The sequence below is a fragment of the Mustela nivalis genome (genome assembly GCF_964662115.1).
Source record: "Mustela nivalis genome assembly, chromosome: 10".
In the NCBI taxonomy this organism is placed as follows: Eukaryota; Metazoa; Chordata; class Mammalia; order Carnivora; family Mustelidae; genus Mustela; species Mustela nivalis.
In genome coordinates, this window is record NC_139029.1 from 19,170,650 (window position 1) to 19,196,630 (window position 25,981).

Here is a 25,981-nt window from a genome sequence, read left to right on the forward strand (position 1 = left end):
TGTGTCAAGGTGGGAGCCATCAATTCCAAATGCAGTAGGCAGCCCCAGGGGGAAGAGTAGGCACCTGCCTTCTCAAGGCACATCCCTGAGCAAGCTGAGGGGATGAGACTCCCATACAGGAAACAGTAACCAAGGACCGGCTGCAGGAGGCCGGGAGGAAACTGGAGCAGCCCCAGTGCCACCTCATGAGAACAGCCCCTCAGGGGCTCCCTAAGGACCTCATATACCACTGTGTTGTGTCCCCCAGAAGCTGGACAAAAGCCAGTCCCTTGGTTACATGGGAAGTATGCAGGCTTCGGAATCTTTGCGAGCCTAAGTTTGAATCCTGGCCCCTTCACTCACTGCCTAAGGGACTTAACCATCTCTGGCCCAGGTTTTTATCTGTACATTGGAATGGGTATGACAGCACCACCTCAAAACGTTGCTTTAAGGATAAAGAAGTGATGTCTGTGAAGTGTCCAGTCCACAGGGACACTTAGGAGGATGTGGTCCCCTCTACTCTCAGGGTGGGTAGCCAGGCAGGCTGGCCTGAGGCCTCCCCTGCCCTCTGCCCCACTTCCCTCCCCTTTCTAGCCAGCAAAACAGAAGTGAAGTGGTGTATCTAATTACAGAGGCAATTTACTGTGAATTTTAAAGAGAACCCTACAGGCCTCTCCCATGAGGGGAGGGAAAAAGAAGGATAAAGGAAGGGTTGTTGGGAGTGATGACGGAAGAGTAGGATGGGGGGTGTTGCCTGTTCCTCCTGCCTTGGGTATCTAGTAGGTGTGCCCAGCAGACCCTGGTGCAAGTCCTCCCACATATATCCATGTATGGGCCCCCCATGTGTGTAACCCCATGTGGTAAGCCCCACCATTTCCTGTATGGGGCCCCGCCAATATGTACCCCCATAGGGGTATGCCCCCCCCAGTGTGTATCCCAGCACCTCCATATATATCTCAGTGTATTGTGTCCCCTTCCAGTGTGTACTACCAGATGGGCCCCATATGTATAACCCCACATGGCGTGTCTCCCTCATATCTGTATCCTGGTAAGCACGTGTCCTGTACGTATCCCCATATGTGGGTTCCCTGCATCCGCATCTACATAGGATATACGTACAGCCCCACGTACATCTCTTGATGTGTCCAGCCACCTCTATGTATACCACCCCATCTGTGTGTGTGTGTGTGTGTGTGTGTGTGTGTGTGTGTGTGTGTGTGTTTTTGCCAACCTCCCTCACACACTTCTCTCCCGGTGCTGTGTGCCTTCCCCACAGAGCGAAGACCTCACAGGCCGAGTTGTGGAGGACATGGAGGGTGCTTCCCAGGCCAACCAGCGGCGCATGAACGCCGACCCACTGGAGGTGATGCTGCTCAACATGGGCTACCGGATCACAGGCCTGAGCAGTGGGGGTGCGGGGGCCTCTGATGATGAGGACAGCTCCGAGGGCCAGGTTCAGTGCCGGCCCAGCTAGACCCTCCTAGCTCTGGTCCCTGGCCCCTGCTACTGGCTGGACCCTCCACCATGGGCAGGAGGTCAGGGGGTTCTGTTTTGGTTTGTCTTCCCCCTCCCCCCATTTTTTTCATTTCCCTGTTTTGTTTGTTAGTTTGGCATTGGGGGTGGGGGGTTGCTACAACTCGCTGGCTTTCAGACTTTGGGGCAGATTGCCCCTTGACTGGCCTCAGCTCTGAGCAGAAGAGCAGGAGGGGAAGCCCCTCCAGACACCACCCACCTCCCATGTCCCTGGAGGGCTCTGGCCCGCCTCAGGTTGGGAGGCAAGGGCCAAAGCTGTCTTCAAGGACTGCCCTACACTTCAGTTGGCGGCAGGAAGAGGGTGGAATTCCAGTCCGTAAGGGCTAGCCTTGACCTGTTGCCACGCTTGTTCCTAGGGCAAGGCTAGCTCCTCTGTGGCTTCAGGGAAGGTTCTGAAAAAGGATGGGGTCCCACCCTCCCTCCAGAGCCACCGTGTCAGGGTGGAAGCCGAAGGAAGGTGGGAGTCCTGCAGTAGGCAAGGCCAGGCCCCTGCCTGGGCACGAGAGTGTCCTCGCCCTTCTCCCAGTGCTGGCTCCGGACCCTGCGCCTGCGCTCACTGGCCACCTCCGGGGGCTTAGCCTTTCCCAAGGGCCCTGGCAGAGGGTGGGGCAACACGCCATAGCCTTCTGCACTGCACTATGACCACTCCCACTCCCCTTTCTGGGGGCTCCTTGGCCTCACTGTGACCTTTCTGCCAGAGCTCCCAGCCAGGCCCACTCTGCTGAGGTGGCGCTCCCTGCTAAGGGCCCTTTCTGCCCTTCCTCCCACCCCACATGCTGAGCCGCCACAAAGACCAAAGAAGTGATGGCTTTTCTCTGTCCCCCTGCTGCTCTGGGGGGAGGGGGTGGGTCTCCTGAGCCACTCAGATGGGAAAATCCCTAACTTGGCCCCCTCCCTCCTCAGCAGCCCCAAGCTTAACACTGGACAGCAGTCACCCCACCACTCACCAAGCCGCTCTCTGCCCCCTCGGCTCTCAGCTGGGAGCCTCTCCTGACAGTTGCTCAGCCTCCTCCCCTTCTCCCTCCTTCTCCCCTCAGTGCTTACTCGGCTCCAGCCCTCCAGCTGCAGCCTCTGGGGAGCAGCAGCCTCCCTTCTTCCCTCCCTCCGTCCTTCCCTCCCTCCTCCTGGTCTCTGCCAGGTGCCTCCTCTCAGCCAGGCTTCCGAGCAGCCCTGGAGACAGGAGGGCCACGTTAAAAGCTTTTTCACAGTTTTAAGAAGACAGGGGGGGTGAGGATAGTGGTGGGGGGTCTGGCACCATCTCGTCATTGCTTTAATCCCAGCAACACAGGTGGCAGCTTCTCCCCCCTCCTCCCCACCCAGTCCCTCTCCCACCCCCTCTTCTAGCTTGGTAATGAAGTATATTTATTGGTGAAGGAAACAGCTGCTGCTGCTTTTCCTGCTGCTGGGACTTGCTCCCCTGTCTCTTCTCCATGACCTTTCTCGAGCCAGGGAGGGGAAAGCAGGAGTACTGGGGCTGGGCCCTGGGGCCCAGGGACCAGCAGGGGCCCCTTTTGCTTTCCTGTGTTCGAGCCACCTGCCATTTCCTCTCTGCCTCCTGCCCGCCCGTCCTGTGTCCCCCATCTGTCCCCACCCACCCCCCCACCTGCCCAGCCTGGGCCCTGCAGTGTGGAGAGACACATAAGCCTTACTGTCCTCTGGGGGCAGGAGCCGAGCCTTTTTGTTGCTCCGCTCCCAGGAGAGTGAGGGTGACGCAATTGATTAAAACCATTTTGTTCTAGGTGTGGCTGCTGGCATTTGTGGGGTGCAAATGGGTCTTGGAACCAAAGTGAGGGTACCTGATCCTCACCGCTGTAGCTATGTGACTTTGAGTAACCACACCTCTGCTGGGTAGAATGAGGCCTGCCTTGGAGGATCCCTGTGAGCAGTGGCCTCCCAGCACAGCGAGGCTGAGTGCAGCACCGCCTGGCCCCAGTGGCTGTGAATTGCAATAATCAGCTTTCACTCTCCAAGCTGTTTTCTCATCTCTAAAATAAGGAGGTTGAAGTCTTAGTGGCTTTTCAAACTTCTAAAATCAACCCAAACAAGAAATACACATTCTACATTGTGATCCAAGATACCCATGCTTATTTGTATGTATATAATGAACATAAGCTTTACACAATAATATTTACCGTTGCTATATGCAGTGTGTTCTAGTGACCATTCTGTTTTACTAAGGCAAAAGAAGGCTGGCCATAACCCACTAAATGGATTTCACAATGTGATGTGCCCTGGATTAGAGGGTATCTTAGACCAGAGGTTCCCAGACTTTCCCAGCTCATAGCACTCACCCAGCATTCGTGGCTCAGTAATTTTCTCATGGAGCCTCTAAACCAAAAGAAATGCCCAAGAGTTCTATTTATCAAGTAATTATACTCAAATTACATAATAAGAACTATGTGGTACCAAGTCACTTTTTTTTAAAGTACTTATAAACTAGAAGAAACGGTATTTTTATTTCATTCTTAAATACAATAACTAATGGGATCTGTGTGCTTGTTGGGCACTATAAAGCTTCTCAAACTTTCTAATCCCATTGGACGGTACTACCTATTCCACACTGACTTTGAGTTGCTTTTCACAATAGCGACCACCAAAAACCCAGCTTCTAAGATGATCTAACCAAAGGAATGTATCTAAACCTAATGATGAAACTGTGATCTACCTTGAACTAGTAGATCTCTCCGTAGCCAACAGATGTTGAGTGTCTCCCAAATTTAAAATCCCCTACCATGTGCTCTATGAACTTGTTGGGGCCTTTCAAGGTTGTTGATGCACAGTTTCAGGGCTGTGATTCAGTATTGTGGGAACAATAGCTTCACTACTGAAATTTTGTCATTCTTCTGTTTGTACATTTGGAAAGAACAGCGTGATGGGAAGGCAGCAGGGTATGCTAGGGTATTCTCGGTTTAATTCAGGAGACAGGAAGGCGATCCTGACAGAAACAGAAGCACAGTAGGTGGTGTTATGAAGCAGGTGTTTTGGACCAGTGTCACTTCTTTGTGTCCAAGATGAAGTCTTTATTCTTTTGACAGAGAGAGAGATCACAAGTAGGCAGAAAGAGAGGGAGAAGCAGGCTCCCCACTGAGCAGAGAGCCCAATGCGGGGCTCAGTCCCTGGACCCTGAGATCATGACCTGAGCTGAAGGCAGAGGCTTAACACACTGAGCCACCCAGGCACCCCCAGCATGAAGTCTTTAGAACTCAAGACATTTGCAGACCAGGCAAGGGAGGGGGCAGTGTCCCAGGTCAAGAGACTAGTGTAAAGTCGCTGGTTCCCTCCTGGAGCCCAAGTGATTCAGTTCAGCTGCACTGTTCAGGGAGGAGTGGCTCATGGGCTGAAGGGGCAGTCCAGCTGCAGAGGGCTCCCCATGCTTGATGAGGGGCTGTAGGCTGGACCCTGGAAGCAAGAAGGAGCCACTGGAAGACTTCATTCACAAGGGGCTCCCTTTCACTTGGAATTGGTACTCCCCCCCACACCCTTTTTGTAAGTAAACTTTGTCTTTCAGAGCACTTTTTTTTTTTAATTTTTTAAAAAGATTTTATTTATTTGACACAGAGAGAGAGATCACAAGTAGGCAGAGAGGCAGGCAGAGAGAGAGGGGGAAGCAGGCTCCCCACTGAGCAGCAAGCCTGATGCAGGGCTCGATCCCAAGACTCTGAGATCATGACCTGAGCTGAAGGCAGAGGTTTAACCCACTGAGCCACCCAGGCGCCCCTGTCTTTCAGAGCACTTTAAGGCTTACATTCGGTAAGACTCCCATATATCCCCCCTCTCTCCCTGACTCAGTTTCCCCTATTATTAACGTCTTGCATTACTGTAGTGCATTTACTACAATTAATGAACCAATACTAATACATCATTATTAACTAAAGCCCGTAAGGTCACTTTCTTTATAGTTCTGTGGGTTTTGACAAATGTATAATGTCATGTATCCATCATTACACTGTCATACAGAATAGTTTCTGCCCTAAAAATCCCCTGTGCGAGGGCACCTGGGTGGCTCAGTGGATTAAAGCCTCTGCCCTCAGCTCAGGTCATGATCCCGGGGTCCTGGGATCAAGCCCTGCATCAGGCTCTCTGCTCAGCGGGAAGCCTGCTTCCTCCTCTCTCTCTGTCTCTCTGCCTGCCTCTGCCTACTTGTGATCTCTGTCTGCCAAATAAATAAATAAAATCTCAAAAAAAAACCAAAAAAAATCCCCTGTGCCCCAGCTGTTCACACACACACCCCTTAGGAATGAATCTGACAAAATATGTACAAGATCTATATGAGGAAAACTATAAAATGCTGATGAAAGAAATCAAGGAAAATCAAAATAAATGAAGAAATAACCCATGCTTATGTATGGAAAGCCTCAATATTATTAAGATGTCATTTCTTCCCAACTTCATCTATAGTTTCAGTGAAATCCCAATCAAAATCCCAGCAACTAGTTTTGAGAACATTGGCAAATGGATTCTAAAGTTTATAGAGAGGCAAAAGACCCAGAATAGCCAACGACAATAATGAAGTCAAAGAAAAACAGAGGAGGATTGTCATTACTCAACTTTACTATGTATCCTAAAGCTATAATAGTAAAGACAGTGTGGTACTGGCAAAGGACTAGACAAACATCAATGGAATGAGTGGAGAACCCAAAAGTAGATCCACATAAATAGTCAGCTGATCCTTGCCAAAGGAGCAAAGTCAGTTCAATGAAAAAAAGGACAGTCTTTTCAATAAGTGGTGCTGGATTTAAACACTGTACACCAAGGGTGCCTGGGTGGCTCAGTGGGTTAAGGCCTCTACCTTCAGCTCGGGTTGTGATCCCAGGATTCTGGGATAGAGCTCCATGTCAGGCTCTCTACTCAGCGGGGAGCCTGCTTCCCCCTCTCTGTCTACTTGTGATCTCTGTCTGTCCAATAAATTTTTAAAATCTGGGGCGCCTGGGTGGCTCAGTGGGTTAAAGCCTCTGCCTTCGGCTCAGGTCAGAATCCCAGTGTCCTGGGATCAAGCCCCACATTGGGCGGTCTGCTCCGCAGAAAGCCTGCTTCCTCCTCTCTCTCTCTCTTTCTGCCTGCCTCTCTGCCTACTTGTGATCTGTCAAATAAATAAATAAAATCTTTTAAAAATAAATAAACAGATAGATAGATAGATTTTTTAAATCTTTTAAAAAATAAAAATAAACACCGTACACCATTCACAAATGTTAACTCAAAAGGGATCATAGACCCAAATGTAAAAGAGACTTCTAGTCTAGAAGATAAATAGGAGAAAATCTGGGTCACCTTGGGTTTGGTGATGAGTTTTTAGAAACATCTAAAGCACAGTCCATGAGCGAATTGATAAATCAGGTTTCATTAAAAACTTCTCCATGAAGTCATTACAGGAATGAAAAAGACAGACCAAGGACTGAGAAAATAATTTGCGAAACATGTCAGATAAATATAAATATAAAATAAATATAAATGTAAAATAAAAGATACCCCAACATACACAAAGATCTACAAAGAACTCTAAATATTCAACAATATGAATACAGACAACCCAATTTTAAAATGGGCAAAAGATCTGAATAGATACTTCACCCAAAAAGGATATACAGGGGACTAATGAGCATACAAAAAGATGCTCAGCATTATGTTATTAGGGGATTGCAAATTAAGTCAACAGTGAAATCTCATTACATACCTATTAGGATGGCTGGATTTCAAAAACTGACATTACCAAACGCTGACAAGAGATGTGGAGCACCAGGAATTCTCATTGCTGGTGAGAATGCAGAAATGGTACAGCCACTTGAAAAGACAGTTTGGCAGTTTCTTACAAAGCTGAATATAGTCTTACTGTAAGACCCAGCAATCGTTCTTCTTAGTATTTAACCAAATGAGTTGAAAACTTACATCTGTGCAAAAACCTGCATACAGATGTTTGTTGCAGCTTCATAATTCCCCAAACTTGAAGCAACCAGGAAGTCCTGCAAAGGGTGAACTGATAAGTTGTGATACAGACACACTGTTATTCAGTGATAAGAAGAAATGAGCTATCAAGCCACAAAAATATGGGGGACACCTAAATGCATATTGCTTTATGAAAAAATCCAGCCTGAAAGTCACGCTGTATGATTCCAACTATATGACATTGTGGAAAAGGCAAAACTGGAGTAAGAAAGGTTGCATGGTACTCCATTTTTTTTTTTTAAAGATTTTATTTATTTATTTGACAGAGATCACAAGTAGGCAGAGAGGCAGGCAGAGAGAGAGGAGGAAGCAGGCTCCCTGCCGAGCAGAGAGCCTGATGTGGGACTCGATCCCAGGACCTGAGATCATGACCTGAGCCGAAGGCAGCGGCTCAACCCACTGAGCCACCCAGGCGCCCCGGTACTCCATTTTTAATTATGTTTCTGCTTGTGTGACTCACCCAAAACTCTCACCAGCCTTACTGATAAGAGAGGCGGGTTCAGGGATGCACGGGTGTCTCAGTTGGTTAAGCATCTGCCTTCAGCTCAGGTCATGATCCTAGGGTCCTGGGATCAAGTTCCATATTGGGCTTCTTGCTCAGCCAGGAGTCTGCTTCTCCCTCTGCCTGCTGTACCCCTTGCTTGTGCTCACTCTCGCTCTTTCTCTGACAAATATTTTTTAAAAAACCAAACTTTGATAAAAACGAGAGAGGTGGGATCAGATAAGCCCACCCAGTGAATGCATAGCAAAACAGTTTTTTAAAATATATATTTTTAAAAGATTTCATTTATTTGACAGAGCGAGAGAGCACAAGCAGGCAGAACAGCAGAGGGAGAGGGAGAAGCAGGCTCCCCACTGAGCAGGGAGCCTGATGGGGGACTCACTCCCAGGACCCTGGGATCATGACCTGAGCTAAAGGCAGACACTTAACTGACTGAGCCACCCAGGCGCCCTAGATTTTTTTATTTTTAAGAAATCTCTACACCCAGCCAATGCGGGGCTAGAACTCACAACCTCGAGATCAAGAGTTGCAGGCTCTACCGACTGAGCCAACCCTGGCAAGCAAAACGGACATTAGAATTGGCCTCCCTGTTGGGAACCTGGGTGGCTCAGTTGGCAAGCATCTGAGTCTTAACCGTAGGGCCATGAGTTTAAGCCCCTGTCGCCATGCTGGGCTCCACACTGGGCAGGGAGCCTACTAAAAAGAATTGGGCCACCTGTGTTTGTGGTGGGTAGGTGTGGCCCTAGAGGCCTGCTCCGCTGTCTCTGTGCTTCAGCACATGCTGAAATATGCTGCAGAATGTAAAGGGCAATGAGAAACCATCTAGCTCAGAGGTTCTCCACTCTGGCTGTGCTATCCGAATCATGCAGGATTCATTCATTCATTCTTTCTTTCATTCATTCATTCATTCTTTTCTTCTTTCTTTCAAGAGGGTGGGAGTGCCACAGAAAGGGAGGTAGGAAGAGAGTCTGAGGCAGCCTCCCATCCGTGCTCAGTATGGGGCCCACCATGGAGCTTGATCTCATGACCCTGAGATCATGACCTGAGCCAAAATCAAGGGTCGAACTGAGCCACCCAGGCGCCCCTCACCCAGTATACTTTAAAAACTAAAACTGTCCCACCCCAGAGATTGTTTTAATTGATCTGAGGTAAGACCCAGGCATCCAACCATTATTTTTAAGCATCCCAGATTCATTCTAAGTATGGCCAGAGCTGAGGATCACTGATCTATCCCTAAACTCCACGTTTTTGAAAGAGAGAGAAGGAGTTCCAAAGAGGGGCAGGAAAAAGGGAAGGGCTGTGCAAGGACCTCAGAAACAAAACCAGGACTGGATCCCTAATCTCTGATTCCTAGTCCAAGTGTTTAAAAATCATTTTATTATTTAAATGTAGTGACACTTTTTGAGCTCTTCCTCTGTACCAAGCCCTGGCTTAATAAAAGTGCAAACAACAGACTAATCCCTGACCTCCTGGAACCTCCACATTATCTGGAAGATGTGGGCTAGAAATGCAGATTGTGCATGGTCCCTGTAAATTGAATTTCCCTGGGAATCATGAGTCCTCCCCTGTACCTTCTGCCATGGAGTTCCCCACCATTTGCTAGGCTCTGTGTCAGGCAAGGGTGGTGTGGGAGGAAAGCATTCTGATGGACATGATGGCAGGCATGCGCTACTCTATTCTATCTTGTTCTGCTTCCTGCTCTCATTTCTTTCTTACATATATAAACTAGCCTGGTCCTAATGAGGCTATAGTTTGCACCTGTTTTGTGATTTACAGAATCTCAGGCTGGTCTCAGCCTTATCACTCTTCAGTAGACCTAAGCCAGCTTACCAGCAGAGAGAGCCAGGGTCAAGAAGGCTCCAAACCCCAACTCTGTCTAATAGGTACTTAGATCTCAGAAAAGCTCCTGAACCTTTCTGGGCTCATATTCCCGATCAATAAAATGGGTATTTTGATACCTGCTCTGGTTATTTCACTACATTGTAAAAGGCCCCAAATCACAGTGAGATTATGTGCATCAAAGTGCTTTTTAAGTAAGAGTTCTATAGTTGTGTGGTTTTCACTGCTACAGTAGCTAACATTGAGTGTGTATTTGGGGCCAGGAACTGTTCAGGTCTAGCTGGTCAAATAAACCTTACAAGAACTCTCTAAGATGAATTATGGTTTCCCGTTTTAGATATGCAGAAACTGAGTGCAACAGGCTCAGTTACTTTCCAAAGGACAACCACTGACAGGGCTTAGGTGGAAACACTGGGTTTGTTGGCTGACTCCAGAATTCACATATGTAACTGTCTTGCTTTACTGCCCACCGGGAGTAGGAGACTTAGTTCTGGTCCTAGCTGTGCTTTTGATAATCTTGGGCAAGTTTGCCCATCTATAAAACCGAACAGAGAAGGAAGTCATTTTGTAAACTCTAATGTCCAAAGGGTCAGAGTGTCTGTAAACTCTAATGTCCAAAGGGTCAGAGTGTCTGTTCTCAGATGGTCCTCTCCCTACCATGGAAAGGTTTGGAGCCATCCTGGAAGATAGTTCAGGGCTTAATGGGGAGAATCCCAATCTCCAGGAGCCAGAGAAGGTAATGAGTGGAGTAGAAACAGAAAGGCTGAAGTAGAAACAAAAGGCTGAAGAGAGGACTCTGCCCTTCCACACTCCAGACACTGCATGATGCCCAGCAGCAACTCCAGCCTGCTGCAGTGACCCGTGACCGCCCCTGGCTCAGCCCTGCTGCCCGGGGTTATTGATTGAGGTGATTCTTCCCCAGAGTCGTTAAGGAGACCATCTATGATCAACAAATAGCAACGGTGACATTCCCTGAGCACTTCCTATCTTCCGGGTGCTGTGCTTGGCTACAGGGACCAATAGATCCATTCAGACCCCTTCTCAAGGAGTTCACAGTCCCTCAGGGGAGACAGACATGTAAACAGCTAATGCTAATGCAAGTACACATGAATATTCAATAGGTAGAAACACAGCCTTCGTGCTCTGGGAGCAAAGAGGGAACATTTGCCAGAAACCTTGAAAGTAGTATAGGAGACTAGGGGAAGGGCATTCCACTAAAGGAACAGTGTGAGCAAAGACATGAGGTATGAAGTGCAGGAATCATTTTCTGAAGGGCAAACAGCCCAGCGAGGTTAACCCCGAGCAAATCCCGAGGGGCACAGTGAGAGATGAGGCTTGTAAAGTAAGCTGGGGTTTAGAGCCAGACCATGGGGGCCTTGAATGCCAGGATGAGGAGTGAGACAGTCTGAGGAAGGTGGTGTGTGAGCCTGGGGGACTCAGAGATGGGGCCAATGGGGGGGGGCCTGACTCCCACCAAGAGAATGTGCCCTGAGTTCACCCTTCAAACAAGCAGCATCTTGCCCTCGAAGATTTCCCAGTTTGACAGTTCCGGCTCTCCTATCCTTCCCTCCCCCAGCCAGCCCTGTAAGTGGATCCAGATGGTCATTCCTATTTTAGGTCGGTGTGTGTGTTGAGGGGAGGGGTAGCAATGAGTCCTATCAATCCTTTCCTGAGCTGTCAGAGGAGCTTCTTCCAGGACCCTGCTGTGATCCTCTGAGCCTGGAAGGAAGTGTTAGTCTTTGATGGAGATTTCCCATCTGTCTGTGGGTGATAGAGGTGGCAGCAGCAGAGTAGGCAAGGCACAGGCTAGGGAGGCTTTTACATTGGGTGAGAAAACCCAGGTGATATGTGCATATGAGAGGGGGCTGTGTGGACAGGCTAACGGGTGGCAGGGGGAGAAGGTTGGGGGAGAGGCCCCAGAGAAGTCAGAGGAGCTGGCTGCTTTCTCCAGGAACCTGGCCATCTTCATGCCTCTGCTTCTGTAGCTGCCTAGGCCGAGGAGCTAAGGATCTCTGATCAGACACTACTCCTGAGCACTGTGCCCAGCAACACCCACGGGCCCCTTTAAAAAGCTTGGGACACCAAGAGGTAGCAGGTGATGAGCTAGGTCCCTGCCCTCGGACTGTGTGTACCCAACATATGATACCCAGCTTTTAAGTGTATGCCATTCATTCGTTTTTGCAAATACTAAGCAGATGATATATACTCAACACTACTAGGCACTACGTTTGCAGAAGTAAACAGGACAAGGATAGTCTCTGCTCTCAAGGAGTTTCCAGCCTAGTGGGGGAATCCAAGAATGCAGGGCTACAAATGTGCTATGAAGGAAAGGAAGAGGATGTCTCAAGGGAGATTAACGGGCTTTCTGATTTTGATTGGGAAGGACTCTTGGAGAAAGCCACATTTAATCTGAGACTTGAAGGATAAATAGAAGTTAGCCACTTTAAGGGGGTGGGGAACAGTCAGCAGAGGAATGTAAGCCAAGTCCCTGGGGGCATGAAAGAGTGTGGCACGTGAGAGGAACTGATAAAAAGGCCTGAGGCCCTTAGTGTAGTGAACAAGCAAGAAAAAAGGTAAGATGCAGGGTCTTGTAAGCTATGATTAGATATTTATGTTTTATCCTAAGTATAGGGAGAAGCCACTGAAGGCTGGCAGAATAAAGGTGGTCCTTGTGTTACTACTACCAAATTGTGGCAGACCCTAAGAAAGACTTAACTTTGGTTGTTTATTCATCAATATATGTAAAATAAATGACTAAAGGGCACCCACCAACCCTGTGCTAGAATTATGGATTGACAGTGATGATGGAGGAATATCTAAGGCAAAGACCTTTCTTAGAGCCTGTGACATGGAAGAGATTAGGTATCGTGATGAATCAAGAAGTAATGTAATTTATTCATTCAACAAACATACACTGCACACCTAATCTATGCCAAACTCTGTGCTAGATGCTGGTGTTGCTCTGCAAAGATAATGCACGACACATGGGTCACAGGAGAGGCACAAACCTACTCAGAATCGTTTTCAGTTGTGATATCTGTAAGGCCTTTATAAAACATCCGTTCAATCATTAAATCAAGAAACATCTAGTGGGCATCTGCTCTGTACTAGGGACTATACGATAGCTACTGAAGTCAAGGAACTTAGATTTCATAACAGACATACCCCCCAAAATGCATTAAAATATTAAGTGCTACAAACGAGAGCAGGGTTTCTATGGGAGGAAGGGTAATTCAATGGAAGAAAAAGACGTTCCTAAAAAGGCATTGCGCCCATTTTTCTGATTTTGTCCCTACCTCCTCCCAGCCCAATTTTTAGCTGCTACCTTCCTTCTTGTCCCCATATTTTCCCTTCCCATCCCAACAGATTCCATTTTCTTTGGCTATCTTGGCATCCTTTAAAAAACCCAAAGAATCCAAGATTTAAGCCTGCCTGCTTTATATTGGTTGTGTGTCATCTCGGACAATTAATGAACTTCCCCGAGCCTCAGTTTCTCCATTTGCTCGATGAAGGGATCGGAGCACATCTAAGGTTTGAGACTTATTCCAACCAAGGTGATATTCACACTCCTGCACACGGCGCTCTGCAAAGCCTCTTTGCACGGCTGCACGCATCCCTGCACCCCCACCCCCGTGCCACCTGGCAAACATCGAGACAGCTCAAATACCTCCCGGCAAGCCTCCCCTGCGTACACGCACACCACACAGCATTTTAGCCTGACCTTCCTCTCTCCGCTGCCACTGCCTCATGAGAGCTCACAGAATGGAAAGGACAAGGGACGCAGACTTGGGTTTGAGTCTTGGCCACTCACCTCACCTCTTGGGCCTCAGTTTCTCACATGTAACCTAGGGGAAATACCTAAATTCACATGTCGAACCAGTCTATGGGGATTAAAAACAGTGTATGTCAAGTGCTTGGCACCTAGGAAGCGCTCAATAAACAGCGGCTGTACCACACCTCTTGGGAGGCCTCAGCGTACTGAATTACGAAGTTGTCGGTCGGTCTCTCGCGCTAGACTGCGCGCCGCCTGAAGGCATCCCCTCCTCAGCGCTGCAGCGCGGGCGCAAACACGCGGGGCCAAGGGGCGCCGAGGCAGGGGGCCAGGCGGGCCGGGCCCAGAGGGATGCGGCCCCAATTCCCGGGGGGAAGGCGAAGCCAACGGACCCCACCTCCGGGAAGTGACGCCACCAGGCGAGCGGCGCTAGAGCAGGGGCCGGCCGGAGCGGGGCGCGCGCAGCATGGCGGAAGCGGAAGGGAGTTCGCCGCTCCTGTTGCCGCCGCCGCCACCCCCGCCCGGGATGGCGGAAGTGGAGGTGCCGACGGCGGCCGAGACGGACAAGAAGCCTTTCAGCGGCTTGGGCGGCAGCACCATGGACGTGGACCGGAGCCGTTTTCCCTACTGCGTGGTGTGGACGCCCATCCCGGTGCTCACGTGAGTCTCCCCCGGCTTCCGCCCAGGGACGGGGAGAGTCGGGCGGCCCCGGGCCAGCCTCCGGTTTCGACGTGCTGCAAGCCCTTCCCTCGAATTCGGCCCGCACCCCTCGCCCAGTCACCAGAACCCCGCCACCTACGCGGTGCCAATTTCTGCTAACGGATAGGACACCCTCCTCGCCCTCGTTACACCTGGCCTAGTGAGGGAGCAGGGCAGTCGTAGACCGGCGGGAAAGGTTCTGTGGCTGGGAAGCGCAGAACCTGTGGGCGTGCAGAAGAGGGGCCCCTCACCGGGTCTGAGGAGACATCTTCATTGAGTGCTTCATTCATTGAGCGAAAGCTTGCTGATCACTTCCTATAGGCTAGACTGAGTCCAGAGGCGGGAGTGGGAGTGTGGCTGAGACCACACTGACTCCTGAGATGTCAACATTGAAAAAGCCCCCAGACATCTGGGAGTCCAGCCGTTTGTCTCGTAGGTGATGAGGTTGGAGATCACACACTATTTCAGTTGCAAAGCGAATTTAGGTCCCAGGGTATCTACCTCCCAAAGCAGTGTTCCCTCCATGGCCTCGTCCTTTGTCAGGAGAGAGAGCAGGTGCTCCTGTAGTGTGGCCGCCTTTTAAGGAGGAGGAGCTCCTGGGTCAGGGGAGCTGGTTTGCTCTCCTACTTCAGCCTTGACAACTGATAAAAACAGCCTTCACAGTGCTGGACAATTGGCCAGGCTCTTTCACAGTCATTTTCTAAGGTAGGGATTTCTGAGATGATGAAACTGAGCTTCCTCTGTACCATTAAAGATCTTGGTCAGCTTCACAAGCCATTGAGCAAAGGCATCCTAAACTCAGTCTTCAGACTCCGTAACATGCTCTCTTTTGACTCTCTCCCCTCACCTGATGAGACAGATTTATTCCCTGTATCATAAGCAGCCAAGTGTTGTGGAGAAGGGACCATTTTTTGGCCTTATATGTTGATGATACAAAAATGACCTTAATTTTTGTATTATGTTAAAATACTTCACTTGTTTGTGGTTTTAAATGCTTATGCATTCATTTAAAAGCATCCAAGTCTGATTCCTTTAAAAAATAAAAATTTTAAGAAAGTGTGTTCATTCATTCATTCATTCATTCATTCAGTGTTCTTGTAACACATTTGCTGAATGACTCCTTTGTGCCCAGAGTAACTTTAAGTGATAACAATATAAAGTCACAGATGAAACAGATAGGATCCTCACTGTCATGGAGTCTATTTATTTATTTATTTTAAGATGTTATTTATTTGACAGAGATCACAGGTAGGCAGAGAGCAGGCGGGGGTGAGGGAGGAAACAGGCTTCCCGCTGAGCAGAGAGCCCAATGTGGGGCTCGATCCCGGGACCCTGGGATCATGACCTGAGCTGAAGGCAGAGGCCTTAACCCCCTAAGCCACCTAGGCACCCCTGTCACGGAATTTAAATCCTGGTGAAAGGAGATAGACGATAAACAAGCTAGGAAGAGAACTTCTGATAGTGATTAGTGCTGCGAAGAAAATAAAATGTTTACATGAGAATAACTGGAAGGGATAGTCAGGGAATATACTGGTTTTACTAGAAACATGTCTTCTTTCTTTAAGATCTCTGGTTTTTCCCTGTTGTCAGAAAAACATTCATAGAGTCCTCTGCTCTTCAGAGATCTGATAGCAACATGAAATGGGGGCACCATAATCCCTAGTCACCTGGGCCAGGAGCAGCTCGCACCCCATTTCTGTTTGCATCTATGTGCATGTGTTCAATAGATAAATAAGCCATAGCCCCTCTGTGGAACCTGCAGCAGGAAGGGAAGACAGATGAATGAACCATCGTAGTGCATCGTGATGATTGCTGACCTAGGGTGCAGAGCTGGGAATAGATGTGGCACAAGGAACTGTCCTCTGTCTTTGGAAAGGGGAGCAGAGAGGAGGCAACTGAAACCAAAACTCTGTCCACCCCCTCAGAGGTGTAGATAATTCTGCATGAAAAGCCAGATAATAGCTCCTGCTGCTAGCAAAAGCAGCTAGGATTGGATACATACTCTAAACATCTTATATTCATCATCTCATTTGGTCCTTGATCCTTATGTCAACCTAATGAAAATAGATACTGTCATCCCCATTTTGTAGATGAGGAAATAAAGGCTTAGAAGCCTACGTGGGGCTCTTTCCACTGAGAGAGTCTGCCTTACCAGGTAGCGCTCTCCAGGGTCAGTAACTCCTTCCCTCCTGCCGTTCCTTCGTTCCATGAACAGTTATTGAGGGTCTGTTATGTATTGGTCTGAATAGACAGCAGTCCACAAAGCAGCTTTGGAGCTTGCCTTCATGGGATTTCCTGACTGACTGATACTTGGAGAGTTTCTTCTCTGTGGCCTCCATAGGCTCAGGGCTCTGCTGTTGTCTCTGGACTTAACAGATTTCCGGCATAGCTGTGGTATGTGGGTTACTGGTCAAACCCAGACCTTCTCCCCAACCAGATGAAAGGAACTGGGGCAGAGGCAAAGGGTGAGGGGGTTGTTCTGAGATCAGGGTCTGAGAAGCCAGAGGAGCTACTTTCCCATAATTCTGGTGCCCATTCTGTGGCCACTGTAGCTCTTTAGCAATTTATTCTGTGCCGGTCCAGCCAATGAGATAGCAAGGGTTTATGGAACAGCTCATGGTAACAATACTGAGCAACTACCAAATGCAAGGAAGTGTGTTGGGCACTTTGCAAGCAGAGCCTGTTTAATCTTCACAGTAGCCCCCGCACTGAGGTCATTATTACTCTCTACCTCCTCTCACTGACAAAGTTGGGAATGAGTAACTTGCCCCAAAACAAAGTCAAGACTCAGCCCAGCTCCAACTTCAGAGCCTGACTCCACTCTTAAATTCAGGACATTCATTCATTCATCATTTATCAGTCGGTGAATTCATACCTCCAACTGCATGCTAGGCACTGCTCTGGGGACTATAATAAATAAGAAAATCCATGCTGTCTTGGAGTGTACGTCCTAGTGGGGAAAGACCACAACCATAGAAGTTAACAAGATTAGTTCCAGATAGTAGTTGATACTATGAAGATATTAAAGCAGAGTAATGAGATCTGGGGTTCCTGGGGTGATGTGTGGCTACTCTTCTTTTTTTTAAGATTTTACTTATTTACATATTTGACAGAGAGAGAGAGATCACAAGTAGGCAGAAAGGCAGGCAGAAAGAGTGGAGGAAGCAGGCTCCCTGCTGAGCAGAGAGCCTGATATGGGGCTTGATCCCAGGACCCTGAGATCATGACCTGAACCTAAAGCAGAGGCTTAACCCACTGAGCCACCCAGGTGCCCCATTGTGTGGCTACTCTTGAAGGCATGGTCAGGGAAGTCCTCCCAAGTGGACAGTTAAAGCTGAGGCCTAAATGACAAAGAGCAGCCAGCTGTGTGAAGCTCTAGAGGAAGAGTGTTCCAGATGAAGGCAAATGAAAAAGATCACTGAGGTGGGAAGATGTGTGTTTGGGGAACCAGAAGCAGGCAATGTCGCTAGAAAGAGGGTTGAGGTGATTTCAAGGGATAAGCAGGGCCAAACTGTTGGAAGGAGTTTTAAGTGTAACAGGAAGCCATTAATGAGTGTGAAGCAAGGGATTGATGGAATCTGAATTACATTCTCAAGAGACCGCTCTGACCCCACTATCCTTTCAGATTCCCCCGGGCAGCAGATCTAGGAAGGCCTCTGTCCCATCAGTCATAAAAGTGCCCAATGTTCCTTTTAAGGATCTTTTGAATCCATCTGCTTCTTACTACCTTACCACCAGTGCTCTAGTCGGGATCACCTCATCTCTTGCCAGTATTCCAGAATAGCCTCCGAACTGGCCACCCGCTTCCCTCCACTCTTGTCCCCTCACCTTCTCCAAACACAAGCAGAGTTCTGGTTTTTACTGACTGATCCAGCCCTTAATAATCGCTTCCTTGCGCTACACCTCCAGGTTTTGCCTCCCCTTCCCAAGCAGGGTGCAGCTTTGAAACCAGTGCTGGCCACTGGCCCTGGAATGAGTCATATTTTCCCCCTGGGAGTACTTAAACTGGACCAGTCTGTTCAGCACCGAGGCCCTGTAGCGCCCTGGTTCCCATGCTACAGACAGATCAGGGGCTTCTATATATTTTGCATATTGGGGCCCAACTGAGATTTTGGGGTTTTTTTGTTTTTTTTTTTTTTAAGATTTTATTTATTTATTTGACAGAGAGAAATCACAAGTAGACGGAGAGGCAGGCAGAGAGAGAGAGAGGGAAGCAGGCTCCCTGCTGAGCAGAGAGCCTGATGCGGGACTCGATCCCAGGACCCTGAGATCATGACCTGAGCCGAAGGCAGAGGCTTAACCCACTGAGCCACCCAGGCGCCCCGAGATTTGGGTTTTTTAAAAAATCTGGACTTGAAGTTCGTGGGCTGCACCGTGCTCCGTCCTCATCGCTGTCCTTCCACCTACTGTTAACTTCCTAGTTTCCTCCAAGCAGCCGTCCCTGAAACCCTCCCCACCCACACCCAGATTGGTGTTTTGGTGTTGTTGTCTTTCCTTAAGATTTTATTTATTTATTTATTTGACACACAGAGAGAGAGAGAGAGAGAGTGACAGCACAAGCAGGGGGAGCAGCAGGCAGAGGGAGAAGGAGAAGCAGACTCCCCACTGAGCAAGGAGCCGGGCGCAGGACTCCATCCCAGGACTGAGCCACCCAGGCACCCCCACAGATTGGTTTAAATGCCTCCCCCCGACTTTTTAATTTTTTTTTTTAAAGATTTTATTTATTTATCAGAGAGAGAGGGGAGAGAGCGAGCACAGGCAGACAGAATGGCAGGCAGAGGGAGAAGCAGGCTCCCCACTGAGCAAGGAGCCTGATGTGGGACTCGATCCCAGGACGCTGGGATCATGACCTGAGCCGAAGGCAGCTGCTTAACCAACTGAGCCACCCAGGCGTCCCATCACTTTTTAATTTTTTAACCCCCTTTTTTTTTTTTTAAGAGGCAGGTGGGGGTAGGGGGAGAAGAGGCTCTCCACTGAGCAGAGAGCCCGACGCCAGGCTCCATCCCAAGACCCTGAGATCATGACCTGAGCAGAAGGCAGAGGCTTTAAACCACTGAGCCATCCAGGCACCCCTATTTTTTAACTTTTTTGCTGAGATATTTTTTAACTTTTTTGCTGAGATATTTTTTAACTTTTTTGCTGAGATACACTGCAAAGTGGACAAATCTTAAGTATATGGCTTAGTGAATTTTTGCATATATATATATATATATATATGTATATATATATATTTATTCATGTCACCCAGGTGAAGATAACATTTCCACTACCCTAAAGACTCCCTTGTACCAGTTAATTCTGCCAAAAAAATCACCCCTCTTTTGCCCTTGAGCACCATAGGTTAGTTTTACCTCTTCTTGTAGTTCATGTAAGCGGAGTTTTATGCATGAACTTTTGTGGAAGGTTCTTTCACTGCCTAATGTCTGAGAGAACGTGTGTTGTATGTAGCCTAAGTGTGTTCTTTGTTCATTGTTACATATTATTTCATTTCATGACTCTACCTAATTTACTTACTCATTTTACTCTTGTTGGACATATGGATTATTTCTAGTTATTTTTAAAATCAACTTTATTGGGGGGTGGGTTGAACAGGTGCCAGGTACTAAGCGGGGCAGTTGTGATGATACCAGCTGGTGCGCGCGAGTGATGAATCTCTGAATCCTGCACCCAAAACTCGTATTGCTCGGTGTGTTACCTAGCTGGAATTGAGATAAACAGTTGGGGGAAAATTCATCTTTATTGGGATGTATTGTATATACAGTGAAGTGCATACATTTTAAGTGTGCGGTTCAGTGACAAATGTTTCCAGCGATGTTGAACAGAGGTGCTATGGATTTTCTTTGCATTGGTGGACATAAGCATTTGTTTCTGCTGGGCGTACACTCTGAAGTGGGTTTGCTGAGGCATAGAGGAATTGCCGGTTTTGAAGGCAGTAGAAACAACTGCCATTGCCCCCCATCCTCTCCACACCCCACCCTCGCCACACACCATCCTTTGGGGGTCGCCATTCTGTGGGGTGCAGTGGTGTTCCATTGTGCTATTCATTTGCGCTCGCCCCTTGTCTGTGCCTCCGCAGCCCTCCCCGGCCACCCTAGTTGGCACTCACTGCACAACGGTATATTCACATAGTCTCACACTGGGTGGAGTGTCCCCAGCGTCTGCCTAACCAGTCGAAGACCCCCTAAGTTTTGCCCCTTCTCTGTCCTTTTTTTCACAGGTGGTTTTTCCCCATCATCGGCCACATGGGCATCTGCACATCCACGGGAGTCATTCGGGACTTTGCTGGCCCCTACTTTGTCTCGGTGAGTTCCCATTCTGCCCCGCTCTGGTGGGTTCTGAGGCTTCAGTGGGAGGCTGGCCTGGCTGGCCTGAGGCAGCTTTCCAGTCTCCCCAGGAGAATGCAAATACCAGACAGTCCTGGCCCTGGCCCTCTGCTCTTCACCAGTGTCTGACCCCTTTCCCCCTTCTCTTACCTCCAGGACAGGCCAGGAGGGCAGTGTGGCCAGAAGGATTCTTAAGTAACTGACCCAGTTCTTAGCCCACCCCTGGGGTACCAAGACATGGGTAGGGATTAGAGGCAAGAGTGGAGAGTCAGACCATCCAGGAACCACATCTGGACCTTCAGAAGGTGGGAGTCACAAGGTGGGGACACCGGGGAGGCTGATGTGGTTCCCTGGGTGTGGCCATGGAGAAGATGGGGTGGGGCTTCTAGAACGAACCAGTTATATTCTTAGGTCTGTTTCCTGGGGATGTGCCTGAGGTGGGGGCAGGGGGCCAGCTCCAGACGAGCCAGCGCGCTGCCCATTGCAGGGGTGTGGCTTCATCTCTGTGAGAGGCTGGAATGAGGAGTCATGATGGTACCAGCTTGTTTATATAAATAGATGTCATGACAGAGGTCTTTTGTATATTTTATGGTAGTTTCTCTTTGACCTGCTCTGTCAGCTGGGTCTTCCTGATTCTAAACCCAGAATCTGCCCTGACTCCTTATGTAGGAGGTCCAGGGCTTGGGTGAAACATGTCTGTCATTGGAAGCCTCTCAAGCCCCCTCCTCAACCACCAGGCCTCCTCTGAATGATGCAGTCAGGCTGCCAGACACAGGAGCCCCATGTGGGCCCTGTTGTCAGGTCAGGAGGTCAGAGGTTGTTGTCATTTGTACCACAAAGGAAACTGCCTCCCTGTGATCACTCAGAGATTGGCCAGAGAACTTGGAGCAAATGAGGACCGGAGAGGGTGAGAGAAGTACCCGGGAGCCACACAGGGGCTGTCATGGCTGGCACTCCAGTCTTTGGTTTCTGGATGCAGCGCTCTGGGCACTCCTGCTGTGATGTGGCCTTCTCCCAGAAAAGCTGCTGCTGGCCCTTTAGATGCTGTGCCAGCCCAAGTGGGGTCCAGACTCTGCTTCTGCCCCCCTGACCTAACACCTTCTTAGTCACTGCACTTGCACCACGGACACGTCTGTCTACCAGGTTCTCCACTCACTTCTGCTCTTGTCCTTCTGCAGGAAGACAACATGGCCTTCGGGAAGCCTGCCAAGTAAGTGATGAGCACCCGTGTGACAAGCCCTAGGGCCGGGCCTTCTGGTATGCGGCGGGAATCAGCACCCTGAGGATGGGGTGAAGGCCGGGAGAGCCAGGGTGCACCAGAGCATAGCACCCATGCTGAGCATCTGCCCCAGTCCTGGCTGCCTTTTTACCCACAGACCATCTAGACTTTGCCTCAGCTCTGCGAGGTTGTTTGCAGCTCCTTTGGAAGGATAAGGAAGGAGAAAGGGCTGGTCATGATCATACAGGAAGAGCTGAGACTCACACCTAGATGTCTCATTCCAAAATCTAGATTTTTCTGCCCCTTGGGAGTGAACAAGCCATTTAAGATGTAAAGGAGGCACTGCTTGGAACTCAGCTGGAAAGTTCTGGTTAGAATAAAAGTAGTCAGACCCTCTGGGAGCTATTGCTGTGTTTGGGTATTTGGAATCTTTGGTCTGTCTCCCTCCCTCTCTCTCTCCCTTCCTTCCGTTTTCTTTCTTTCTTTTTTTTTTTTTTAAGTAATCTCTATACCCAGTATGGGGCTTGAACTCACAACCCCCAAATCAAAAGTCTCATGCTCTGTTAACTGAGCCAGCCAGGCACCCTTTTATTTCTTCTGTCTTGGGGGCCCACTCAGCTGTAGGCCTGGTGACAAGGTCTTAGTCATTGGTATGCTGAGAACAGCCCCTGTGGTCTGAGGCTGCCCCAGGGAGAAGGTGGTACCCGCACAGCGAAACAGCCTGCACTGGTTCCCCGCCCCCTGCTGACTTCCACAGGCAGGCGGAGATGTTGGCCGTGGACCTCTGGGCTGGATGTCGGTGCCAGGCTGCTCTTCCGGGTCCATTTTCTGGGCACCCATTTCCAGGCAGGAACCCCTGTGCAGCCCCATATCCAAGCCGTTCCCCACGGAGCAGCCAGAGGGCGCCCTGCCCTCCCCGCATTCCCTTCTGGAGCCCCGCTGGGCACTCCGTGTTAGCACAGCTGCTCTCATCTAGCTTGAGATCAGTTGAGCTTTTAGCCGAATGGGCTCTTCTCCTGCTCCCCAGTTTCCCATGTGGGAGCGGGGGCAGAGAACTTGTGCTATGGATAAACTCTGAGTGACATTCAAGTCCCCCAGCACGTGGCCTGGCCTGTATCTTCCTCCCTCTGACTCCTCCAGCAGTGCCCACTCTTAACCACCCCCCCACCCTACTCCCGTATGAACCGCAGAAGTCTGTGACTCCCTCTGTGCGTGCTCCACCCTCTGCTGGGCACAGGTAACCACTGTTCCTTCACACGAGATGGAGATGTCACCCCAGAAGCCTCTCACAACCCCCCAAATGAGTTAGTCCCCGCCTTCCCCAGCATCCACATGGCACTGTGTGACAGGTGCCCACTGTGTACCTCTTGCCCTGGGCTTTTCTCACCCCTGCAGCCTCTGCCCCTTCTCTGGACCCCGCACAGAGCAGGTGTCCGGAACATTTGAGAGGCTGAGTGATGGTAAGAGAGGAGAGCCAGTGCCGGACCCCCTTTCTCCTCCCAGGTACTGGAAGTTGGATCCTGCTCAGGTGTACGCTAGCGGGCCCAATGCGTGGGACACAGCTGTGCACGACGCCTCCGAGGAGTACAAGCACCGCATGGTAGGTGGGTCAATCGCCATAGCAGGACCTGGGGTGGAAGGTCCCCCACCGTCCAGCCTGACCCAGCCCTTCCCACGTCTCTAGCACAGTCTCTGCTGTGACAACTGCCACTCACATGTGGCGTTGGCCTTGAACCTGATGCGCTATAACAACAGCACCAACTGGAACATGGTGACGCTCTGCTTCTTCTGCCTGCTGTACGGGAAGTACGTCAGGTAAGCCGTCCAGCCACTGCTCACCCCTGGGGCCTTGGTCTCCCGAGGACCCCGTCAGGGCCCTTTGTGGAATTCTGCAGCCAACAGGGCCAAAGCAGATGCTGGTTGGAGCCATGAAGGTTCTAGAGTAATTAGCTGAGTTCCTGGTGGAGAGGATGGTGACTGTGCTGAAATCCAGCTCCACCTGGGTCCAACCCCAGACCCATGTGATCGCAGCCACCTGCCTTGGCCTCTCTAAGCTGCAGCTGCCCTTGGCATAATGGAGCTGATGGTTGTGGTTCCTTGGAGAGGCTGTGAGCCCTCAGAGCCCCGTGCACAGGTCAGGCAAACATGGAGACCCTCGCAGGAAGGGCTGGTAACTGACCCCACGGGATTCCCTTCCTACTCTTCCTCATCAGAGGCAGGGTTCTGGGCAGGTGGCCTCCATGGTGGCCAGGGAGGACCTTTGAAACCACAGCCTCAACCTGTAAGGTCAAAGGCATTATTCCAGTTTTCAGGTAAGCGGACTCAGAGAGCTTGACTGATGTACCCACCTTGGCGCCAGCATGGGCCTGGTCCCCCCCTCCCCAGCCACCTCTCCAGCCCTCCCGCTAGCCACATGCATCATTAAGAGCTTCTGAAAAAGAGACTCTTAGGGGTCCTTTTTTTTTTTTTAATTCTGAAAGTCCTTTAGCAGTCCCCAGAGAAGACTGTAACCGCAGTCACCCAGACATTGAGTCACCCTGACTCCCAGCCCCTCCGCTCCAGCCACAGCACTGTGCTGACTCCTCCCACCCCTCGCTTCCCAGAGGGCCTCATTAGAGGGCTTCCACACCGAGACTCCAGACCTCCCCAGAGAGAGCTCATTGTGGAGGAAGCGGTGAGGCCCAGAGAGGGGTGGGTGCGTCTCTCGTGCTGGCCCAGTATGGTGTCAGATGTCTGCCAGAAACCTGGAACAGCCCCTGCCCGGGACAGTAACTGGTGACTCTGCATCGTCGGTGTCGAGCCAGGCTGGGCCTGTTCCCTTGACTGACCAAGTCTGGGGGTGAGGGAGTGGTTCCGGGAGCTTCCTTAGGAGCAGCAGCCCCATCTGGGCCGGTGGGCGGACAGGGCTCCATGAAACACACCCCATTCCTCGGGCCCTTCCCATTCGGACCCCCGTCTCTCCTCTCTGTCAGCGTGGGGGCCTTCGTGAAGACCTGGCTGCCGTTCGTCCTCCTCCTGGGCATCATCCTAACTGTCAGCCTCGTCTTCAACCTTCGGTGATGGCTGCCTCCTGGCCCTGAGCCCACCAGGTTCCTGAGGAGGCAGTCGCCACCCCTTTTGGTTCCAGATTTTTTCTTCTCACCCCAAAAGGCAGGGATGGGTTTGCTCGTTTTGACCCAGTGGTCTGGGCCAGATGGACTGAACAATGGCTGAAGAGGAACATGGGGCGGGGGGTGTTTGCTTGTTGTGTCTCACTGGTCACTGAGAAGCTCCCTGTCCCCTCCTTCCCAGACTTGTGACCCCCGCCCTTGAGGTACCCTCTTTGGTCACCTGTTGGAAAGGCCTTAGCTTGCCTCTGTAGAGCTACTCCTGCCACTGCCCACTGGGCTCCCTTTGCCTCAGCCCAGTGCCCGGTGGGGAAGGGGAGCACATTTGGACCACCGGACAAGGCCGCACAGGGGCCAGAGCTGCCAGGGCTCTGGTCCCAGGGTGGGTGGAGTACACTGAGAAGTTTCCATAAGCTAAGCTGCCCTGGGACCTTCACCACTAGTCTCTAGAATGGTCTAATAGGACTGGGTGGGCCCCCAGTCAGATGTCTACCAGAAGCTGCACTAGGGGCAGTTCGTGCCCCATCTCCTGGTGTCCTCCAGCCCCTGCAGACCCTGCTTCCTCTTCTCCCTGGGCTTCCCAGCACGTGAGTCCATCTCCCCCTGCAGTTGGGGGTCGGGGCTCCCCCAGCCAGCCCAGGGAGATGAGTGATGCTGACATGCCCTGAGTGACCCTCTGTAGACCAGAGCAATGTAAACGGAGCTTGGCTTCAGCCCCAGGCATGGGCCTTGTACAGGCGCACTGGTGATGGCCCCATGGGTCCGGGATGCTGGGGGCCAGCCATCAGGGCAGCCAGTGCCGTCAGGGAGCGGGAGGGGAGCTGTTTCCTCCCACCTGCCACAGTTCCCCTTAACTTCAAGTTGTGGAAAGGGCATGTGTGGCCCCTTACCCCTGCTCCGAGGATTCCTTGCACGGGGCTCTCTGGGCAGGGTAATAAAGAGTTTGACTCCAGAAGGTGTCTAGTCCTTGTTTTCTCCCTGGTGGGGGCCCTGACTGGCAAAGCCATGGTTGAGTCCTCGTCCAGTGCCTACCTCAGGCAGAGCTTACGGGGATGTCCACTTCCCTCA

The 25,981-nt window shown here is 50.4% G+C and overlaps 2 protein-coding genes and 1 long non-coding RNA gene across 7 annotated transcripts in view; all 3 read left to right on the plus strand.

Moving 5' to 3' along the window:
- The window catches only part of WDTC1 (WD and tetratricopeptide repeats 1), a 69,453-nt gene extending 66,203 nt beyond the window's left edge, over window positions 1–3,250 (plus strand). For all 5 annotated transcript variants that reach the window (XM_082684817.1, XM_082684816.1, XM_082684815.1 and 2 more), the window contains one exon: window positions 1,256–3,250. In XM_082684817.1, coding sequence (XP_082540943.1) covers window positions 1,256–1,325 — 70 coding nt within the window. In that variant the 3' untranslated portion in view covers window positions 1,326–3,250. The remainder of the gene's footprint in view (window positions 1–1,255) is intronic.
- Window positions 1–25,981, plus strand: part of LOC309841656 — a 963,915-nt gene that overhangs the window by 614,133 nt on the left and 323,801 nt on the right. The window lies entirely within an intron of this gene.
- On the plus strand, window positions 13,972–25,865 carry TMEM222 (transmembrane protein 222). The gene is made up of 6 exons (XM_082684941.1): window positions 13,972–14,225; window positions 20,482–20,566; window positions 21,766–21,797; window positions 23,310–23,406; window positions 23,491–23,621; window positions 24,779–25,865. Exons 1-6 carry the CDS (start codon window positions 14,032–14,034, stop codon window positions 24,864–24,866), a joined length of 627 nt encoding a protein of 208 aa, XP_082541067.1. The 5' UTR covers window positions 13,972–14,031; the 3' UTR covers window positions 24,867–25,865.